We start from the raw sequence: 20,164 nt of genomic DNA on the forward strand, positions 1-20,164 counted from the left end.
TTGAAAATGACAGAGCAGAACAACAAACAACAGGAAATGAGATGTTCTACTGGTCAATCTGTCCCTGGCTGGTCCTGATATGCGAGAGGGAAGTTGTTGAGATAATTGCCAATCATCGCAGCTCCTCTCTCGTAACCTGTGGAGAATGAGAAAGCTCTCTCCATTCTCCATTATGATTCTTCCACTGCTGCCTGTTGAGGCTAGAATGTGTGTTTATGTGTGTATTGTTCTGTCTTTCTTTGTCAGTTTGTATTATATATGCTGTCTATCAGAACTCTTATTGTAGGCACTGAATATAAATTGCTCTTGATAAGAGCATGTTCTAATTGCCTTGTAAATGTAATTGTCCTCTTCTTTCTCCCTCTGTCTCTTTCTCTGTGTGTATATAATTTTTTCTCACTCTTCCACTCTCTCCCCTCTCCTCCTCTCCTTTTCTCACTCCTCACCCGCCTCCCCTCTTTCCTCATCTCTCCTCATCCCTCTATCCCTCTATCCCTCTTCCTCCTCCCTCCACCTCCTTTTCTCTACTTCTTTCACTATCTCCTCTCTCATTCCTTTCTCTCATGCCAGTTTGCAAGGCAGCCAAGGCAGACCTGGCGTTCCTAGTGGACGGCTCCTGGAGCATCGGGGATGACAGCTTCCTGAAAATCATCCGCTTCCTGTACAGCACCACAGGAGCCCTCGACACCATTGGACCAGATGGCACTCAGGTAAATATTGACACCTAGACCAACCAATGGAGGAGGTCCTGTAGCCAGCTAGCTCTTACAGTACTGTACTACATCTTGGTAGTGATATAGTCAAATAAATTGTAATTAATGGTCTTAAAATGTATGAGGGTACACTTATGTTTGACTATGTGTCACCTGTGCTTTTATGAACAATGCCCCATTTTCCATTAAACTAAAAATATCTTTCTCCCGCCAGGTGGCCATTGTCCAGTTTAGTGACGATGCCAGAACCGAGTTCAAACTCAACTCCTACGACAACAAGGAGAGGCTGCTAGAGGCCATTAACCGCATCTCCTACAAGGGAGGGAACACCAAGACAGGCAAGTGGACTTTATAAAAGCCAAACCTTTGCCAAACCTTATTCACTCCCTACCAATGTAGAGTTTTCATACAATTACTCTGAATCATACATTAAGTTCCTATTTCTTTTTCTTAGAATTTCTAAAGGGACTCCCATAGCTGTTAATTAACAGGATAACTGAATCCCATTGAGACAGCTGTAGCCGCCAGATGAACAGAAATACCCCTTATTGACTTTCCTTTTGTAACCTGCCAAAAAATAATCAGTCATTGTAATCAGACAGGCCAGAGTTGTCAAGCGTGGCTTCCGGAAAGCAGTGAGATACTGTCACTAATCAGTGTTTCTAAGTACCAAACCCAGGAACCCCAAGGAGAGAGATAATGCATTCTCCAAGTCATCTAGCAATGTTTTCTTTTTTTCAAATGTGTGCAACGAAGAAGTCCACTTGGTAATGATAATTGTTGCATTGTGTTCTGCTTTGATTATGCTGTATTTGTGTGTATAGTTGCAGGTGGGGTGGGAATAATAACTAGATTATATGTTGTTTGCTGAATCATTTGCAGTGATCGTGATAACCCAAAACCATAATCCTCTACCAAGTAACCTGGCTATATCCTGCTGTCAATATCACTGAGTGTAACTCCTTTCTTTATCTTCCCCTCCTCCCTCTCTCTCTCTCCCTTCATCCCTCCCTTCATCCCTCCTTCTCTCTTACTCTAGGTCTAGCCATCCGGCATGTGAAAGACACCATCTTCACGGTGGGGGGAGGGATCCGGAGGGGCATCCCCAAAGTACTGGTGGTTTTGACTGACGGGCGCTCTCAAGACGATGTCAACAAGGTCTCCAAAGAGATGCAGATAGAAGGTGAGGCACATGATGCGAGAATTCAATTGAATAGTACATTAAAATAACATTCTACAACACAAAAAAGTATCTGTATATGTTAATCCACCAAAATGGTATAGATTTGTATGCACATTACACACAATTGGCAATAGTGTATGCTTACCTTCTTCACAGGGTACATTGTTTTTGCCATTGGTTTTGCGGATGCGGACTACGGGGAGCTGGTGAGCATCGCCAGCAAGCCCAGCGAGAGACACGTTTTCTTTGTGGACGATTTAGACGCCTTCAAGAAAATTGAGGAAAAGCTGGTCACCTTTGTTTGTGAGGCTGCCACTGCCAGTGAGTCCTACAGGAGCGTTAAAAAAAATCTCAATCTAAATCCATGTTATTTGAAAACGGGGGGGGGGCATATTATTGTGTCTATTATTATCCATGGAGTTACATAAATGTTTTGTCTTTCAGCTTGTCCTTCGGTGGCGATGAGTGGCAGTACCTTGCCAGGTTAGAGACTGGAGCATACTTACTTATATAACACTTCATGCCTCCTGGCATATAGGGCACAGTCAAGAACTCTCTCCTCTCTGACCCGTTGACTAGTTCCGACCCCAGTAGAACTGTTATGCACAATATCACTGTAAACTGGACAGGTACAGTACAGTTCACTCAGATAATTGCAAACTCTGGACTCTGAAGTGCCAACCCATACCATTAACACTGCGTAAAAAGGCCTGTTTCCGAGTGTGTACTAGTAAATCAGAATATCTTTAATAATAAGAAGTAGAAGCTCAGTATTGAGAAGTCATGATAAAAACAGAGCCAGTCACATATTATTTTTACTTATCAGTAGTCAACTGGATATATCTGCTTTTAAACCAACTCATGGTTGTTTATGTTGTGGCTGCAGGTTTCAGGATGATGGAGATGTTTGGCCTGGTGGAGGGTCTGTATGGACGTGTATCAGGAGTGTCCATGGAGCCTGGCACCTTCAACAGCTTCCCCTGCTTCAGCCTGCACAACAACTCCCTCCTCGCCCAGCCCACCAAGTATGGACACTAGCATCTTAACTAAAAGGCATTACAGCACATTATCTTCCATCAATCATGTAGAATTTAGTAGGTGCTCTTGTCCAAAGTGACAAAACGTCAGTGAGTACAATGATACAGGCTGCTTAACACAAGTACATGACACTTCACAGGACCTTTAAGACAATGTATTTAAGTACTGGCAACACTTACCCAATGATAACATAAACATCACCTTATAGCATACAACTAACCCTACTCCCCTGAATTGAATCCTCTTTTCCTGTCATGTGGCCTGAAAATGCTGTTATTACAATGAAGAGGTGGTGATAATAACAGACAGCTGGCCTCACCTGGTGTATTTCCTCTCCTTTATCTGCAACAATCCCCACAACACATCACAGAAAGCATAGTGATTTTGTGTTTCATTCTCAAATTATAATGCAGCAAATGTGGTCCAAATACAGTATGAAGAAACAATAGCTTCCTGCTCCTAACCTCTCTTTTAGAATTGAATTACACTATTGAAATAATTTAATTGGCAAGTTGAAACAGCTTTTGAAATGGTTTCTAATAACAGTTGAACTGTGAAGGTGCTACAACAAAAGCCATTGTATGTTCAGACTAGAGCCTATTGTTCTGTGAACTTTCCACCCCAGGTTTATCCACCCCGAGGGCTTGCCCTCTGATTACACCATCACCATGCTGTTCCGCCTGCTGCCTGAAACCCCCAAGGAGCCCTTTGCATTGTGGGAGATTCTCAACAAGGACAACGAGCCCCTGGTGGGCGTCATCCTGGACAGTAAGTAGAATGCCGGGGGACTGGCCTGGGACTTAGCTGGGACCGTGTGTCAAGTTCCCACTGTTTGGTTGCTGTCACAAGAGACACAAAGCAATGGATATTTATTTATCCAGGTGTCTCTGCTCATTTATCAATTGTGAGCAGCACAAACATTTTCTCAATGTAGGCTACATTTTCAAAAGCTATCCCATTGCTCAGATTGCACAATGTCTACTAAACCCTCCATGCCTCCTCTATTTGAAACGAGAACATTCCTCACTATATTCGAGTTGTACTGTATACTGGCAAACGTTCTCTTTCCAACTCTAGACGGTGGCAAGACCCTCACCTTCTTCAACCACGACTATAAAGGACAGTTTCAGACTGTGACCTTCGAGGGACCTGAGATCAAGAAGCTCTTCTATGGCAGTTTTCACAAGGTCAGAGTTCAAAAGCACTCCTTGTTGTCTCACTTCCTCAGTGCAAACACTGCTACAACATCACCCTAACACCTCAGTGAAGGTCCTGCTTGCTGGCTATAAGCCAGCTTGTTGAGTGATGTTAAGTCACTCTTGTCTGGCTGTCAGTGTAGCTTACAATACCTTAGGCCTGAGACATGGCTGTAGACTCCTATGTTCTCAGGGCTAACAATACCTTTGCCCACATGCATGGCCTGCTGCTCAAGTGAATGAGGATATGCTTTTTCTCTTCACTGGCACAGTTATCTGATAGTGTATTCAGGTCACCCACTTGCCAATGTCATAATCATCCTCTGTCTATGAATGCCAAAACTTTGCTTGGTAACTGACATTATCATCCATGAGTGAGATGTAGGCCTCCTGTAGCTCAGTTGGTAGAGCATAGCGCTTGCAACACCAGTGTTGTGGGTTAGATTCCCACGGGGGGCCAGTATGAAAAATGTATGCACTCACTAACTGTAAGTCGCTCTGGATAAGAGCGTCTTTTAAATGACTAAAATGTAAATGTAGCACCTGAAACAAACACCTACCTTTTTTGGAGCAGTTTGTAAATCACTTATGTTTTGACTGTTCAAATTGTTTAAACTTTTTGGCTGCACAATAGAAGTAGTATATGTCATTTAGCAGATGCTTTTATTAAATGCAACTTACAATCATGCGTACATACATTTTACGTGTGGGTGGCCCCAGTGGGAATCGAACCCACAACCCTTGGCATTGCAAGTGCCACGCTCTACCAACTGTGTCACACAGGACCACTAAACAGTGTGTAGCTGTACCATTTAATATATACTATGGGTAATACAGTGCCATTATGATGTTCACAAGGAATGGCCTTCATATTTAACCTGCTATCTGCTGAAATAATTTATTTTATTTTAGAAAATGCAAACCATGTGGAATGAAGCTGGCACCCCAAATATTGTCAAGATAATATATTCATATTTGAATCATAGCCACTTCCAAACAAGCTAAACCAGCTAAACTATGCAGGGAAGAGGAACTTGATGTGACTGAAAGTGACTATGACCTGTATTCAACTAACCCACTGTTGCCTTTTTCCTTAGCAAATTATCACCAGTGATTACTGCAATTCTTTCCCCTGCCAATCCATAAGTATTCTTGTGTCATCTTGTCAGCACTTTGGTGATAATGTGGCAACATTTTAGATTACCTCTCAAGAAGACTTGATTGATGGCTAGATACTTTGCTGACTCCCTGCATTGCAGTAGGTTTAGAATTAGTTGCCTAATTCGAATGATTCATCAGGAATCTGTTTTTGTAGGAAAAAAAGGTGTAAATGCAAAGGAAATGCTACAGTTCCATCCTTATCAGAGCTTTAGCATTGTAATGCACCCAATGTCAATTAAAGCTGAAAGTGCTGTTTCATAAAGACACACATTTACAGTTGATAATCAGGTAGAATAGATACACTACATGGCAAGAAGTATGTGGACACCCCTTCAAATTAGTGGATTCGGCTATTTCAGCCACACCTGTTGCTGACAGGTGCATCAAATCGAGCACACAGCCATGCAATCTCCATAGACAAATATTGGCAGTAGATTGGCCTGTACTGAAGAGCTCAGGGACTTTCAACGTGGCACCGTCATAGCATGCCACCTTTCCAACAAGTCAGTTCTTCACATTTCTGCCCTGTAAGTGCTGTTATTGTGAAGTAGAAACATCTAGGAGCAACAATGGCTCAGCCACGAAGTGGTAGGCCACACAAGCTCATAGAACGGGACCGCTGAGTGCTGAAGTGCGTAGCGCGTAAAAATTGTCTGTCCTCGGTTGCAACACTCACTACCGAGTTCCAAACTGCCTCTGGAAGCAACATCAGCACAATAACTGTTCGTCGGGAGCTTCATGAAATGGGTTTCCATGGCCGAGCAGCCACACACAAGCCTAAGGTCACCATGCGCAATGCCAAGCGTCAGCTGGAGTGGTGTAAAGCTCGCCGCCATTGGACTCTGGAGCAGTGGAAATGCGTTCTCTGGAGTGATGAATCACGCTTCACCATCTGGCAGTCCGACGGACGAATCTGGGTTTGGCAGATGCCAGGAGAATGCTTCCTGCCCGAATGCATAGTGCCAACTGTAAAGTTTGGTAGAGGAGGAATAATGGTCTGGGGCTGTTTTTCATGGTTCGGGCTAGGCCCCTTAGTTCCAGTGAAGATACATTTTAATGCTACAGCATACAATGACATTCTAGACAATTCTGTGCTTCCAACTTTGTGGCAACAGTTTGGGGAAGGTCCTTTCCTGTTTCAGCATGACAATGCCCCTGTGCACAAAGTGAGGTCCATACAGAAATGGTTTGTCGAGATCGGTGTGTAAGAACTTGACTGGCCTCCACAGCAATGTTCCCTCTAAGCTGCGCGCGGGCATGCAGTAGCCCCGAGACTGCCGCGCAGAGCTCAGAAGAAACATCAGCCCACGGAGAGAAGCACAAAATTGAACTTCACTCAACTTTCTAGACTTTTCCGTGTTAGTTAACACTATCAACGTTTCCCTTTACTGTGGCAATTGTTATCGAATCAATGTAATATTAGCCAATTTCAATGTAACATACCGAAACAAAACTAACTATACAAGAGATTTTGTTGTAGGCATCGGAGTAGGATTCTATTGTGCATCACTAGGGCTGTTGCGGTGACCGTATTACCGCCACACCGGCGGTCATGAGTCATGAGTCATGAAGGCAGTCAAATTCCATGTGACTGTTTAGTCACGGTAATTAGGCTTCTCCAAGCTCTGATGCTGCTGATGGTCATTAGTAGCCTACCAAACTTGCTAACTGCCTGGTACTCAGCACTCTATTGTCCCTCTAATCACTCTGACATCAATGCAAATGTAATCGAAAATCACTTCATGAGAGCCCATGAGCTGATGTTGCGCAACATTTATATAGGCTATGCAATTGCACGTGAAAACAGTGATTGCCTCTACTAAAAAGAGGAAGATCCCATCAGCTTTCTATAGACTAGGCCTACTATATTTATTTCTCAACTTTCCTAATATTAAGCACATTGTTTATCTTTATAACAGGAGTATAGCCTACCTGGCTGGCATGAAAATGAACCACAGGAAAAGCATCCTCCATTTGCTATTTAAGTGCATTGATTACATGTATTTTATCCCGCTGCCCCTGTTTCGATACAGGTGCATGATTAATGTTCCATTCTAAATCAAAACAAATTTCACACATATATATTATTTAGTATATGTAAAGACAAGATTAAATCAAGAATAGTCTGATGGGTGACAATATTAGCCTATCACTTGTTAATTTCTATATTATCACTTGTGAATAATAAACAGCAGTTTTTTTGCGACTTTTTCGAATCATAGTCGCACACCTCATTTAGCCTAGCTCATGTTTTGATAAGGTTTGTATCACAACTAAAGTGGCCAAATAACTTCTTAAAATTAAGCACATTAATCCGCTTTACAAGGGGTTTAGAACCTAACTGGCATACATAAGCAGCACGAGTTTCAAGTTTGGGGAAGATAATTTTCACCATAAACATGCACCTTTATAATAAAAGCATTACATGCATAATCGCATTTGCGGTCACTTTTGATAATGGTGTTTTCCCGCTAATGGAACATTCGCGCTTATAGCATAATGCCATGTGCGCATTGCTGCGCTTATGTGAAGAAATAGCCTAATAGATTTTCAACATTTTAAGCTAAACGTTCTGATCTGTTGCGTCAGCCATATTGCGTAGAAAATGTTTTTTTGATGCTAGTGGTTGTATTAATTTAGGATTTATTGCACCCCACAACTGTCCCAGACTATGTTTGGAATATTTATTTCTCGCACAGAATAGAATAGGTCGACTTTTGTACTATGGGGGAGAGTAGATTGACATAGGCTAGTGCTTTTGCTGTTCGTTAGGCCTACTCATCTTGTTGGCTGACGAAAAGTAAATGTGGACAGTTCTTCCAATATCTTCAATATGCACTTCGGAATTGGATAAGGACGCGCGCCGTTGCGTCCCCGATGTTTTTGTCTTCACTTGTAGCCTGTGAGAAAGACCCGATCACGTGACGGAGAGCCGTGTGAGTGAGAGGCGTTTCGAATTGCGCAGCACACTAAGGGAAAAGGGCACAACGCAGTACTCCGGGCCGCAAAAGGCATGCTTGTCAAAATTGTGAATGAGAGACTATTGGAGTGTGTACAGCCTGCGCAAAAAACAAAGCAGAGCTCATGCCTTTCAAGCAACTTTTTCAAAATCTCATCATGCAGCCTTACAATGTATTAAAAATCAAAACATTTAGCTAAACGTTTGTAGAACAAGTAAAGTTACATTCATAATTCTAAATTAAGCATATAGGAGTACCTATTTCTTTGTTAACCGCTCAACACAGAATAGCCGCATGTGCGCACTCACTCAAATCATTTGGATAAAATATTTACATTTTATTCAGCTTTGTTCAATTGTATTCTTCATACTATAAAATAATGCCACGGAATTATCAGCAAATCTTGTCTGCTAAATGAACTAGTGTAGCCCACAGCCATTTGGCATAGCCACATCAGGACCTAACTGTCACAAGTGTAGAGAGGAGTAGGCAGGAAGCAGTCGCAGGTTTAGAACTACTGAATTTATTAAAGCACCATAGCTTAAAGCAGGACGAAACCAACAGTGCTAAATATAAAGTACTCAGGAAATAGTAGGAGAGATTCTTCTCAGGAAAACAAGCAACATATACAATGACCGACAAAGACAAATGGCAGAGGGAGTATATATACAGTGATAGAGTGGGGATTGGAACCAGGTGTGTGTAATGATGACGAGACAAGTCCGGGGTTGATGAGTGAAGGGCGTTTGCCAGCAGTAGGTTCAGCAGCAGCTAGAAGGCCGGTGACGCCGAACGCCTGAGCTGGACAGGAGGGGAAGTCAAAGCGAATGCTGGTGTGACACTAACATAAGGACAACTCAGAGTATGCTATTCTTTTCTTCTGAATATACTACATTTTCTTCATATCATGCTTCTTTAGACCTGTCTAAAATAAAGAATGGATTTATTGTGAAGGTGTAGGTTATATTACATGGATTTATTCTACTTTTTAAAATGGCTTGTAGGTGTTATGAGAATTATTTAACTAACTATTTCTGTGTCTCTGTGCGTCTCCCAAAAGGTTGTAATGCTTTTGGATCAAGAAACGGACAGAGTCCCGGTCTGCATAGTCAGGCCTTTATTCATTGAGAATTCTGTTATCACAATTTCAGAGTCCATCTTTTATACACACACGTCATACAAAAATCCCTCCCCTCTTTAGGCGGGTTGTAGTTTTCCACTTGAAAATTGCTCTCCTGACCATCAGGTCACACACACACACACACACACACATACACACACACACACACACACACACACATACATACACACACATACATACACACACACACATGTTCTTATCATAGTCTCTCTCCTCCCTAAATTGGGAGGCCTCTTTATCTTGGTTTCTCAGTTGCCTGTAGACAGTTCTCCTTGTCCTTTGTTGTCTGGCCTAACTCTTACTCACATTGCTAAATAGTAACACAATGTCATAATCTTTACTGGTTCTACACTCACACATTACCAGGTAGTAGATTCTAACACATCTCACACAGTTTCGGAGTGTAATAATTAGTCACTACTATATATACAGGTACCCCCCTGTATATATAGCCTCCCTACTGTTATTTTATTTGACTTATGCTCTTTTTTTCTCAACACTTTTTGTTGTTGCACTGTTGGTTAAGGGCTGTAAGTAAGCATTTCACTGTAATGTCTGCACCTGTTGTATTCGGCGCATGTGACCAATAAAATGTGATTTGATTTGAAAGTACTAATCATACTTAAAACAAGAACATTTCACTATATTTAAGGGTGGAACATTTAGTCATTACTTTTAACCTGTATATATTTTAATTTCTATATCAGTAGGCTATGTGTGGAAGCCAGGAGATGCTAAATGTGTTTATGTTAATTAACGGTCAATTATCGTGAGTCCGACAGTTGTTTGCTTTACAATCACCGGCTGACAAAATTTTGTGACCGCCACTGCCCTATGCATGACCCAGCCCATACTCTACATAGACCAGTGCGGCATAGCCAATCAGCGCTGCAGTAGACCATTGCCATATATGGATCTGTGAGTAGATGCGCTTGTTTTGAGATCAAAGCAAGAGCTGCATGTAGACACATGTGCAGATTTTGTTCATATCCTTTGCTATTTAGTGAGTTATTAGCCAAGTTATAGATCATTTGTAGTCAGCAAAAGGGGAGTGATTGCTTCCTACAAGAGCAACTTTGAAAAGTTAGTCAGGTAAAGAGCTTTTTTTTTGTCTTAAAGGGGCTGTGTTGTATTTTGAGACAGGCTTGAATAAGCTAAGTAGCCAATAGGCAGAGGGTAGCATCATTTGTCAGATTATCTGTAATAATGGTATGGGAACAACAACATTTTCAGTCACCTCCTTGTCTGAAGGACAGGTGAATAAACAGGTTAATGTCAAGCCCTGCATGTTTTTTTCAAAAGCCTCATGGAATGTAGGCCTACATTGAACTCCACACATTGGATGCTATTGTAGGCTGAATGATAGAACAGATATTTCCATGTTAAAATGTTATGGGATGCATTTTCTCCATTGTTTTTGATGGTAGGCCACTCTGGTAGGCCTACATTATGAGTGTTCACAGTAAACACGCGCTGGAAGTTGCACAGAATTTTCACAACGTTCAATTTTGCGCTCAGCAGACCTGAAATTTGCTCAGTGCGGAAAAACATTTGAGGGAACATTGCTGCACAGTGCCCTGACCTCAACCCCATCGAACACCTTTGAAATGAATTGGAACGCCGACTGCGAGCCAGGCCTAATTGCCCAACATCAGTGCCCGACCTCACTAATGCTCTTGTGGCTGAATGGAAGCAAGTCCCCTCAGCAACGTTCCAACATTTGTGGAAAGCCTTCCCAGAAGAGTGGAGGGTGTGGTAGCAGCAGAGGGGGGACCAACTCCATATTAATGCCCATGATTTTGGAATGAGATGTTCAACGAGCAGGTGTCCACATACTTTTGGTCATGTAGTGTATGTGATGTTGCTAATGTCTTGAAATTCCCCCATATATTTCCCCATGAGACATCCCATTTCCAACGAAGCATACAGTAGAAGCTTGATGTGTCAAAGGTAGAAAAAAAGCAAATATTTTATTTGTCACAAAAACGTCTGAAATCACCCAACTTCAAAACTGACTCTCGTTTCAGATGACTGGTGGAATTCTCACGCAGAAATATGTCAGAAATTATAGAGCAGACCTTATTTTACAGCCTGTGTCTCTTTGAACCGCTGTCTGTGTTCTGGACTTTTGGAAAAAATATATTGAGACTCACACATAAGACGTTTCAATCCCACTGCATCTGTTCCAAACAGACCTGGGTTCAAATACTATTTTAAATAATTTAGGATCATTTAGCTGTGTTTAGGATTGAGCTTGCCTGGCGCAATGGAACCAATAGAATAGCCACAAAAGTGTAAACCCTGCCTAACTGGAACTCCAGGCAGGCTTTGGCAAATGCTCAAAGTATTTGAAAGATTTAAAATAGTATTTGAACCCAGGTCTGGTTCTTAATATTCCCTGTAGCTGCATGTGGCTATTAGCAAGACCAGCGCCAAGGCTGTCATCGACTGTAAGCTGGTGGGGGAAAAGGCCATCAACGCGGCGGGCAACATCACCACAGACGGCCTGGAGGTGCTGGGACGCATGGTGCGCTCCCGGGGGAAGAAGGACAACTCTGCACCGGTAAGCCCCATAGTCAGATAAATGCAACATGCAACAATTTCAAAGATTTTACTGAGTTACAGTAAAGGAAATCAGTCAATTTAAATAAATAAATTAAGCCCTAATCTATGGGTTTCACATGACTGGGAATACAAATATGCATCTGTTGGTCACAGATACCTTTAAAAAAAGGTAGGGGTGTGGATCAGAAAACCAGTCTGTATCTGGTGTGACCACCATCTGCCTCATGCAGCGCGACACATCTCCTTTGCATAGAGTTGACCAGGCTGTTGATTTTGGCCTGTGGAATGTTGTCCCACTCCTCTTCAATGGCTGTGCGAAGTTGCTGGATATTGGCAGGAACTGGAACACACTGTCGTACACGTCGATCCAGAGTATCCCAAACATGCTCAATGGGTGACATGTCTGGTGAGTATGCAGGCCATGGAAGAACTTGGACATTTTCAGCTTCCAGGAATTGTGTACAGATCCTTGCGACATAGGGCCATGCATTATCATGCTAAAACATGAGGTGATGGCGGCAGATTAATGGCATGACAATGGGCCTCAGGATCACGTCACGGTATCTCTGTGCATTAAAATTGGCATAGATAAAATGCAATTGTGTTCATTGTCCATAGCTTATGCCTGTCCATACCATAACTCCACCGCCACCATGAGGCACTCTGTTAAAAACGTTGACATGCACTCTGTTCACAACGTTGACATCAGCAAACCGCTCGCCCACACGACACCAAACACGCTGTTTGCCGTCTGCCCGGTACAGTTGAAACCGGGATTCATCCATGAAAGCACACTTCTCCAGCTGCCAGTGGCCATCGAAGGTGAGCATTTGCCCACTGAAGTCAGTTACGACGCCAAACTGAAGTCAGGTCAAGACCCTGGTGAGGATGACGAGCACGCAGATGAGCTTCCCTTAGACGGTTTCTGACAGTTTGTGCAAAAAATGTTTGGTTGTGCGAACCCACAGTTTCATCAGCTGTCCGGGTGGCTGGTCTCAGACGATTCCGCAGGTGAAGAAGCTGGATGTGGAGGTCCTGAGCTGGCGTGGTTACACGTGGTCTGCGGGCGTGAGGCCGGTTGGACGTACTGCTAAATTCTCTAAAACGACGTTAGAGGCGGCTTATGGTAGAGAAATGAACATTCATTTTTCTGGCAACAGCTCTGGTGGACATTCCTGCAGTCAATATGCCAATTGCACACTCCCTCAAAACTTGAGACATCTGTGGCATTGTGTTGTGTGTCAAGTGGCCTTTTATTGTCCCCAGCACAAGGTGCACCTGTGTAATGATCATGCTGTTTAATCAGCTTCTTGATATGCCACACCTGTCAGGTGGATGGATTACCTTGGCACAGGAGAAATGCTCACTAACAGGGATGTAAACAAATTTGTGCACAAAGCTTTTTGTGTGTATGGAACATTTATGGGATCGTTTATTTAAGCTCATGAAACATTGGACAAACACTTTACATGTTGTTCAGTATAAAGAAATATGTGTGTTTGCTGTTTTTGTTGTCCTCAGTTTCAACTGCAGTCGTTTGACATCGTCTGCAGCACGTCCTGGGCCAGCCGAGACAAGTGCTGTGAGCTTCCTGGTCTGGTGAGTTCAAGCCTGACTACTGATCTAATCTACTGACTGACATGGAATGACCCTAACCTTTGTTGTAATGTGTAGTTGCATGTCGTAGGATCATGTCATAGATGTCATATTGTGTCATCCTGTTGTTGTGTTGTCTTGTGGTCATTATCCACTTTTTTCCATAATTAGCCTCATTATCATTATGCTTTGGTCAATATCATAATCATTAGGTCATTGTCCTTTTGTGTTCCATGTATTGTCATGTGGTCATACTTACTTACTTACTTACTTACTTTATTGTCCCCATGGGGAAATTTTGTTGCAGTGTCATGTACACATTTAAAGTGGCGTTAAATACAAAACAAGATTGACAATACAACTTTCAATAACAGTCACGCACCAATAAAAGTAAGAAATAAGAAATAAAACATTTAAAACATTTAAAACAAAGACTAGCCTGCTGGCCTTACGGGGTCAATGGGAACATTTGCCCGAGCTATTTAAGAGGGATATCACACCTGGCACAAATGATTGTCTCGTTCTATTTTTCCTGCTGAGGGGTGCCCTATACCTACGCCCAGAGGGGAGTAATTCAAAGTCCAGGTACAGGGGGTGACTTGGGTCTAAAATGATTTTGTGAGCCTTACGGAGGGCCCTGACCTTAAAGATCTCATCCAGGCCTGTCTGTTTGACTCCAAGTACCTTACTTGCTGTGGTAATAATCCTTCTCAGCATGTTTCTCTGACTGACAGTGGCATTGCCAAACCAACAAACAATACAAAAAGTTAAAATACTCTCAATAAAGGATTTGTAAAACAGAGTCAATATAGTACAGTCTATATTAAAAGAACCCAACTTTTTTAGAAAGTACAGTCTCTGTTGGCTCTTTTTGTAGATCTGGTCTGTACATTTACTCCACTGAAGCTTACTGTCCAAAAAGACACCCAGATATTTATATTCCTCTACAATTTCTATATTCTATACAGTAGCATAGTCATGTTATTGTGGTATTTGTCTCATTTGTCTGGTATTTGTCTCATCTCTCAGAGGAAGGAAGAGGACTGTCCTGCCATGCCCCGTGCCTGCACCTGCACACAGGACAGCAAAGGTCCCCCCGGCCCCACTGGACCCCCTGTGAGGACCCTCCGTCTCTCCTTCATCACCATAATTTGTTACTTAAAGCTGTTGTTGAACTAGGAACTCATTCATTGCATTCAGTGGCTGAACAGAACACGGCGTGACATTTGGGGATGGAAAGGGATATATACATAGCTACAGTACATACACCCCCTGTGTGTGATAGTGTGTTTAGGATTTGTTGATAGAGTGTGTCTTTAATGTCTATGATACGAAATGTTGATGGTGTGTGACAGAGAGTGTGTGTGTGTGTGTTTGTGTGTTATCAACAGGGTGGTCCTGGGATCAGAGGAGGGAGAGGGGACCGTGGAGAACCAGGAGCTGTGGTACAGTACACACACACACACACACACACACACACACACGTTAGTAAAAACCCAATGAAAGTCAATGCAACTTGTAACACTCACTGAAACCAAGATATGTTAGAGTTCCACAAGCACTGAGTGGGTTGACAGACACATACCCACATTGATGGATACCTCTCTTCCATAAAAGACCCATTATACTCGGCTTGGCTGAAAACCCACTCTCTCTGAAAATGCCCCCTGTAAAGTTCTAATCTTTTATTCATTTCTCACTCTCTCACATGCTATTCGACTCGGATTGCACGGGTCCCAGAAAATTGCACTGGTGGTTGAATTGTGTGTTATTAGAGCATGTGAAGGTCCTTGTAATGCAGGCGTCCTCGCAGTGCGCCCATGCTGTCTTTCTACTCTCATGAATTTTAAATTCATCGGAGACGCAGCATGCCCCAATGAAAGTCAATGGCCTGCGACTGGTTGGCTCACGACAAGACAGACAGAGAGTGGCCTCACGGGTCTCTGATTTGCAGTTAAATCACAGAGTTAGCCTAAAGCCCCCTCTCAGCCGCCCAGAGCTCGGTCAGATGATGTATAAAGGATGAAGACAGTTGTATGGAATAAAATATATATTAACATATTGCTCGCCCTCCATGAAACCTTGCACAGCACACTATTGATATTCATATCGTCAACTTTTGAAAGCCTTAGATTGCAGTTCCGCTGTTGTAGTCCTATATGTCATTAAAACATGTTTACAGGACTATATTACCAGCTAGCAGTTCAACATTCACAAATGGGTATATTATTGTTGTTTCAAATTGTACTTTGTAATACATTGAAAATGAATTGTATATTTCCTCTGTTTGTTCCAGTGATACTACATAGTGGTAATGGCTGTAGAATATAGGGGATTTAACTAGATCACTTTATCTCTTTGTTAACTATATTCTAATCAATTTTATCAATGTGTTCTTCTGTCTCTATGACAGGGGCCGATAGGTCCAGTTGGGGACGCTGGTACTCCTGGGCTGCAGGGGCCTCCTGGCCCCCAAGGTCCCAGCGGCCGGACCATCATGGGCCCCCCGGTAAGACACACACATGCGCATACACACACTCACACCATCTAATACTGCACATATTAGAGGAGTCTAGTTTCCCGACATACATAACATAGCTACAGTACCAGATTCACCTAGGCCTGCTATAAAGTCTACCTTGTAAAAGCTGTTGTAATACTCGGATATCGATTCTTTCTCTCCCAAGGACTTTTGTTAAACGTAAGCCATAAAGGAGGGAGGATGTATCATAACCTAATAGACTGTAAACAGTGCAGTACAATATGAAGTACACTGTTACACCTGCATTGGTATTGACAGGTCAGTGACTGATGAAGGACGGGTAAAACATTAAAGGAAAAGCCCACGTGTCTTAACTTTACTAAGGCAATGTTTAAGCCAACCTATGTGTTGAGGAAAACTCGTTCAAGGAATCAGGCAGAACTCATTTATCAGCAATAAGAGGTTTATTCAAGCAATTGCAAGGAAGATCACGCTCTCAGGATGAACCCGGAGAGGATCTTCATTATTTACAAGTCACTCAGTCTTTATATACTCCACCTACACAAAGAGCTGCTTACCCCTCAAAAAGAGGCAAGCTTACAAAAGAGACAAGGGTAATTAGCTCTACTCCCTTAAAGCATTAAAACAAACAAAAGCAGGTTCTAGCCGATGTGTCTAAGATAAGGGAATGATCAGATCTTTAGAGCCTAAACAGACAGGATAATAATTCAACCTGGATTGCTTTTAGAGATAAGGAATGAATAACAAATCAATCCTTTGTAGGGTGTATGACGAGGTTACTGGACAGCTGTGGTAAATTACCAGTGACTGTAACAAAACCATTTTGCACCCACAAAAGCATTAGACTGTAATAAATTAATTTTGCTCCACCATATGGTACATTATTCTCTCTGGTATAACATACACAAGTTCTATATCGATGACCATTATTTATTTGTCGTTAATTCAGCATTATAGTGACAGCTAAGGGATTATTAAGGGTTATTAAGGTACAGCTACTGTAAGAGCTTGTGAAACAAATGGCATTTGTAATTAGAACGCAGATGGTGACCAAATAGTGACGACCCCAACTAAAATAGCCTCCAAATAAGCTTGATATTTGCTCTTGATATTTATTGTTGTTTTTTCTAACTTCAGGGTGGTCCAGGAGAGAGAGGTGAGAAGGGTGCAGCTGGCGCTCCAGGAATACAGGTAAAGATCACCATTCACTTCCTGCCCTTTCAGACACACTTTCCCTCATCACAAAATGGCATTCAATCTTCAAATGACATACAAATGACACCATTGCACCAAAGGGAGATCTTTGAATGTCATATTGAATTTATATCTCTGTAAGGTAGCTGCTAATAGGAACAAGTAATTCTGAGTTCTGGTGAGAGAGTTTTGTATGAAGGGCTCCTGCTCCCCTTTGGCTTATGTGATGTCATATTTATCTCAATGCATTAAATGATTTGCACAGGTAGCAAGAGGAGAAGGTAGAAGTTGGTCTTAACCACTGATAAAGGGTCAGATATCTTCCCATCCCCTTAATGGTAAATCTGAGCATTAGCGGATAGGATCATCTAATCCTAGATCTGTGGTTATGTTCAGCGCCTGCCTGGACTGTAACAAGACATCACAGCAGTTTTTACAGAACAACAATAGCTATTTCCCCTCTGTTGTAATGACTCATGTCTAAGATGCAATAAACTTTCATTATAGTCAATCTCTGAGCTCAGCCAATTAAGATGGATCCTGTCAATAACTGTAGAGGTTGGGAGATGTGTGCTTTTGTTTGTAATAGGCTTTGAGCCATGCCATTGTCATTCCGTACCTGTTGTGTCTGAGTGAGGGGAATTTGGCTTTGACGGCTGTGAAGGTCATGCAAGAGAGTGTGTATTACAAACAGCTCAGGCCTCACAACATTAATTACCTGTAATGAGTTAGGATAATGATCCAACCAACCGAGCCTGTCAATACAAATGTATTCATGCTAACACCTTAACAGGCCTTTCTGTTTTCACACGCTCTCTCTCTCTCTACGGTTGCAGGGCATTCCTGGATCTCCTGGGTCACCAGGTCGAGAGGGACAAACAGGAACAAGAGTAATGTCTTGTTTGTCTGTTTAATCAAAAGGAATAGATTTATGTGAATATAAAGTCATGGTATATGAGCTGCCGTAGCAGCACAGTCTCATAGGCATTAATTTGGACATGTAACCCCTTTCCACAGGGACTGACTGGTAAAGATGGACCCCAGGGGCGAACAGGACCTCCAGGGACTATGGTAAGTCTGATTGTGAATGGATGGAGCATCAGGGACTGATGAATGAATTTGATTTAATTGAATTGAATTATAAAATACATTAATTCTGTAACTTTGAATTGTAAAATACAACCTGCAACTAACTACTTTCTGGTCAGAAGTACTGTCCCTGTAAGTTACTTGTTTGTGCTTCTTGGCAAATGTGACAGTTTTTTTGTTTTGCTTCTTGGCCAAATGTTTTTGTGGTACCTCAAGTTACCACTGGGAAAACAAAAGTTACAGATTGTACCTTTGAGTCAGGGGCACAACTTTGGATTTATAAAAAAATATATATATATATTTTTTTTTTAGGGGGTAGATCAGATTTAATATTGCAGATACATTGTGTCTTCCATCAATGTAATTGTCTGCATCATTTCCAATCCCCCATATATATTTTTGTAAATGTATATTTTTTAAAATATATTTTCCTTTATTATTTTCCCCTAACCCTACCATCCCTCCCCTAATTGGAGTAAACTAATGGACAACACTTAGGCTTCTACTTCCAGCTTATACATACTATATACAGTTGAAGTCGGAAGTTTACATACACCTTAGCCAAATACATTTAAACTCAGTTTTTCTAAATTCCTGACATTTAATCCTAGTAAAAATTCCCTGTCTTAGGTCAGTTAGGATCACCACTTTATTTCAAGAATGTGAAATGTCAGAATAATAGTAGAGAGATGATTTATTTCAGCTTTTATATCTTTAATCACATTCCCAGTGGGTCAGAAGTTTACATACACTCAATTATTATTTGGTATCATTGCCTTTAAATTGTTTAACTTGGGTCAAACATTTCAGGTAGCCTTCCAAAAGCTTCCCACAATAAGTTGGGTGAATTTTGGCCCATTCCTCCTGACAGAGCTGGTGTAACTGAGTCAGGTTTGTAGGCCTCCTTGCTCGCACACGCTTTTTCAGTTCTGCCCACATATTTTCTATAGGATTGAGGTGAGGGCTTTGTGATGGCCACTCCAATACCTTGACTTTGTTGTCCTTAAGCCATTTTGCCACAACTTTGGAAGTATGCTTGGGGTCATTGTCCATTTGGAAGACCCATTTGCGACCAAGCTTTAACTGCCTGACTGATGTCTTGAGATGTTGCTTCAATATATCCACATAATTTTCCTTCCTCATGATGCCATCTATTTTGTGAAGTGCACCTGTCCCTCCTGCAGCAAAGCACCCCCACAGCATGATGTTGCCACCCCTGTGCTTCACGGTTGGGATGGTGTTCTTCGGCTTGCAAGCGTTCCCCTTTTTCCTCCAAACATAACGATGGTCATTATGGACAAACAGTTCTATTTTTGTTTCATCAGACCAGAGGACATTTCTCCAAAAAGTATGATCTTTGTCCCAATGTGCAGTTGCAAACCGTAGTCTGGCTTTTTATGGCAGTTTTGGAGCAGTGGCTTCTTCCTTGCTGAGCGGCCTTTCAGGTTACGTCGATATAGGACTCATTTTACAGTGGATATAGATACTTTTGTACCTGTTTCCTCCAGCATCTTCACAAGGTCCTTTGCTGTTGTTCTGGGATTGATTTGCACTTTTCGCACTAAAGTACGTTCATCACTAGGAGACAGAACGCGTCTCCTTCCTGAGCGGTATGACGGCTGCGTGGTCCCATGGTGTTTATACTTGCATACTATTGTTTGTACAGATGAACGTGGTGCGTTCAGGCGTTTGGAAATTGCTCCCAAGGATGAACCAGACTTGTGGAGGTCTACAATTATTTTTCTGAGGTCTTGGCTGATTTCTTTTGATTTTCCCATTATGTCAAGCAAAGAGGCACTGAGTTTGAAGGTAGGCCTTAAAATAC

General features: G+C 42.1%; 1 protein-coding gene across 1 annotated transcript in view; it reads left to right on the forward strand.

Moving 5' to 3' along the window:
- col14a1b (collagen, type XIV, alpha 1b) overlaps nucleotides 1-20,164 on the forward strand; it is a gene marked incomplete at its 5' end in the record, with an annotated part of 113,270 nt that overhangs the window by 77,898 nt on the left and 15,208 nt on the right. Inside the window, 16 exons of the mRNA XM_084158273.1 lie at nucleotides 571-710; nucleotides 928-1,051; nucleotides 1,753-1,896; nucleotides 2,053-2,217; nucleotides 2,341-2,379; nucleotides 2,783-2,921; nucleotides 3,560-3,702; nucleotides 4,012-4,121; nucleotides 11,797-11,955; nucleotides 13,479-13,556; nucleotides 14,583-14,669; nucleotides 14,945-14,998; nucleotides 15,967-16,062; nucleotides 17,194-17,247; nucleotides 18,087-18,140; nucleotides 18,268-18,321. Coding sequence (XP_084014399.1) covers nucleotides 571-710; nucleotides 928-1,051; nucleotides 1,753-1,896; nucleotides 2,053-2,217; nucleotides 2,341-2,379; nucleotides 2,783-2,921; nucleotides 3,560-3,702; nucleotides 4,012-4,121; nucleotides 11,797-11,955; nucleotides 13,479-13,556; nucleotides 14,583-14,669; nucleotides 14,945-14,998; nucleotides 15,967-16,062; nucleotides 17,194-17,247; nucleotides 18,087-18,140; nucleotides 18,268-18,321 — 1,640 coding nt within the window. The remainder of the gene's footprint in view (nucleotides 1-570; nucleotides 711-927; nucleotides 1,052-1,752; nucleotides 1,897-2,052; nucleotides 2,218-2,340; nucleotides 2,380-2,782; nucleotides 2,922-3,559; nucleotides 3,703-4,011; nucleotides 4,122-11,796; nucleotides 11,956-13,478; nucleotides 13,557-14,582; nucleotides 14,670-14,944; nucleotides 14,999-15,966; nucleotides 16,063-17,193; nucleotides 17,248-18,086; nucleotides 18,141-18,267; nucleotides 18,322-20,164) is intronic.

The sequence above is a fragment of the Coregonus lavaretus genome (assembly GCF_964263955.1).
Source record: "Coregonus lavaretus genome assembly, chromosome: 3".
Taxonomy (NCBI): Eukaryota; Metazoa; Chordata; class Actinopteri; order Salmoniformes; family Salmonidae; genus Coregonus; species Coregonus lavaretus.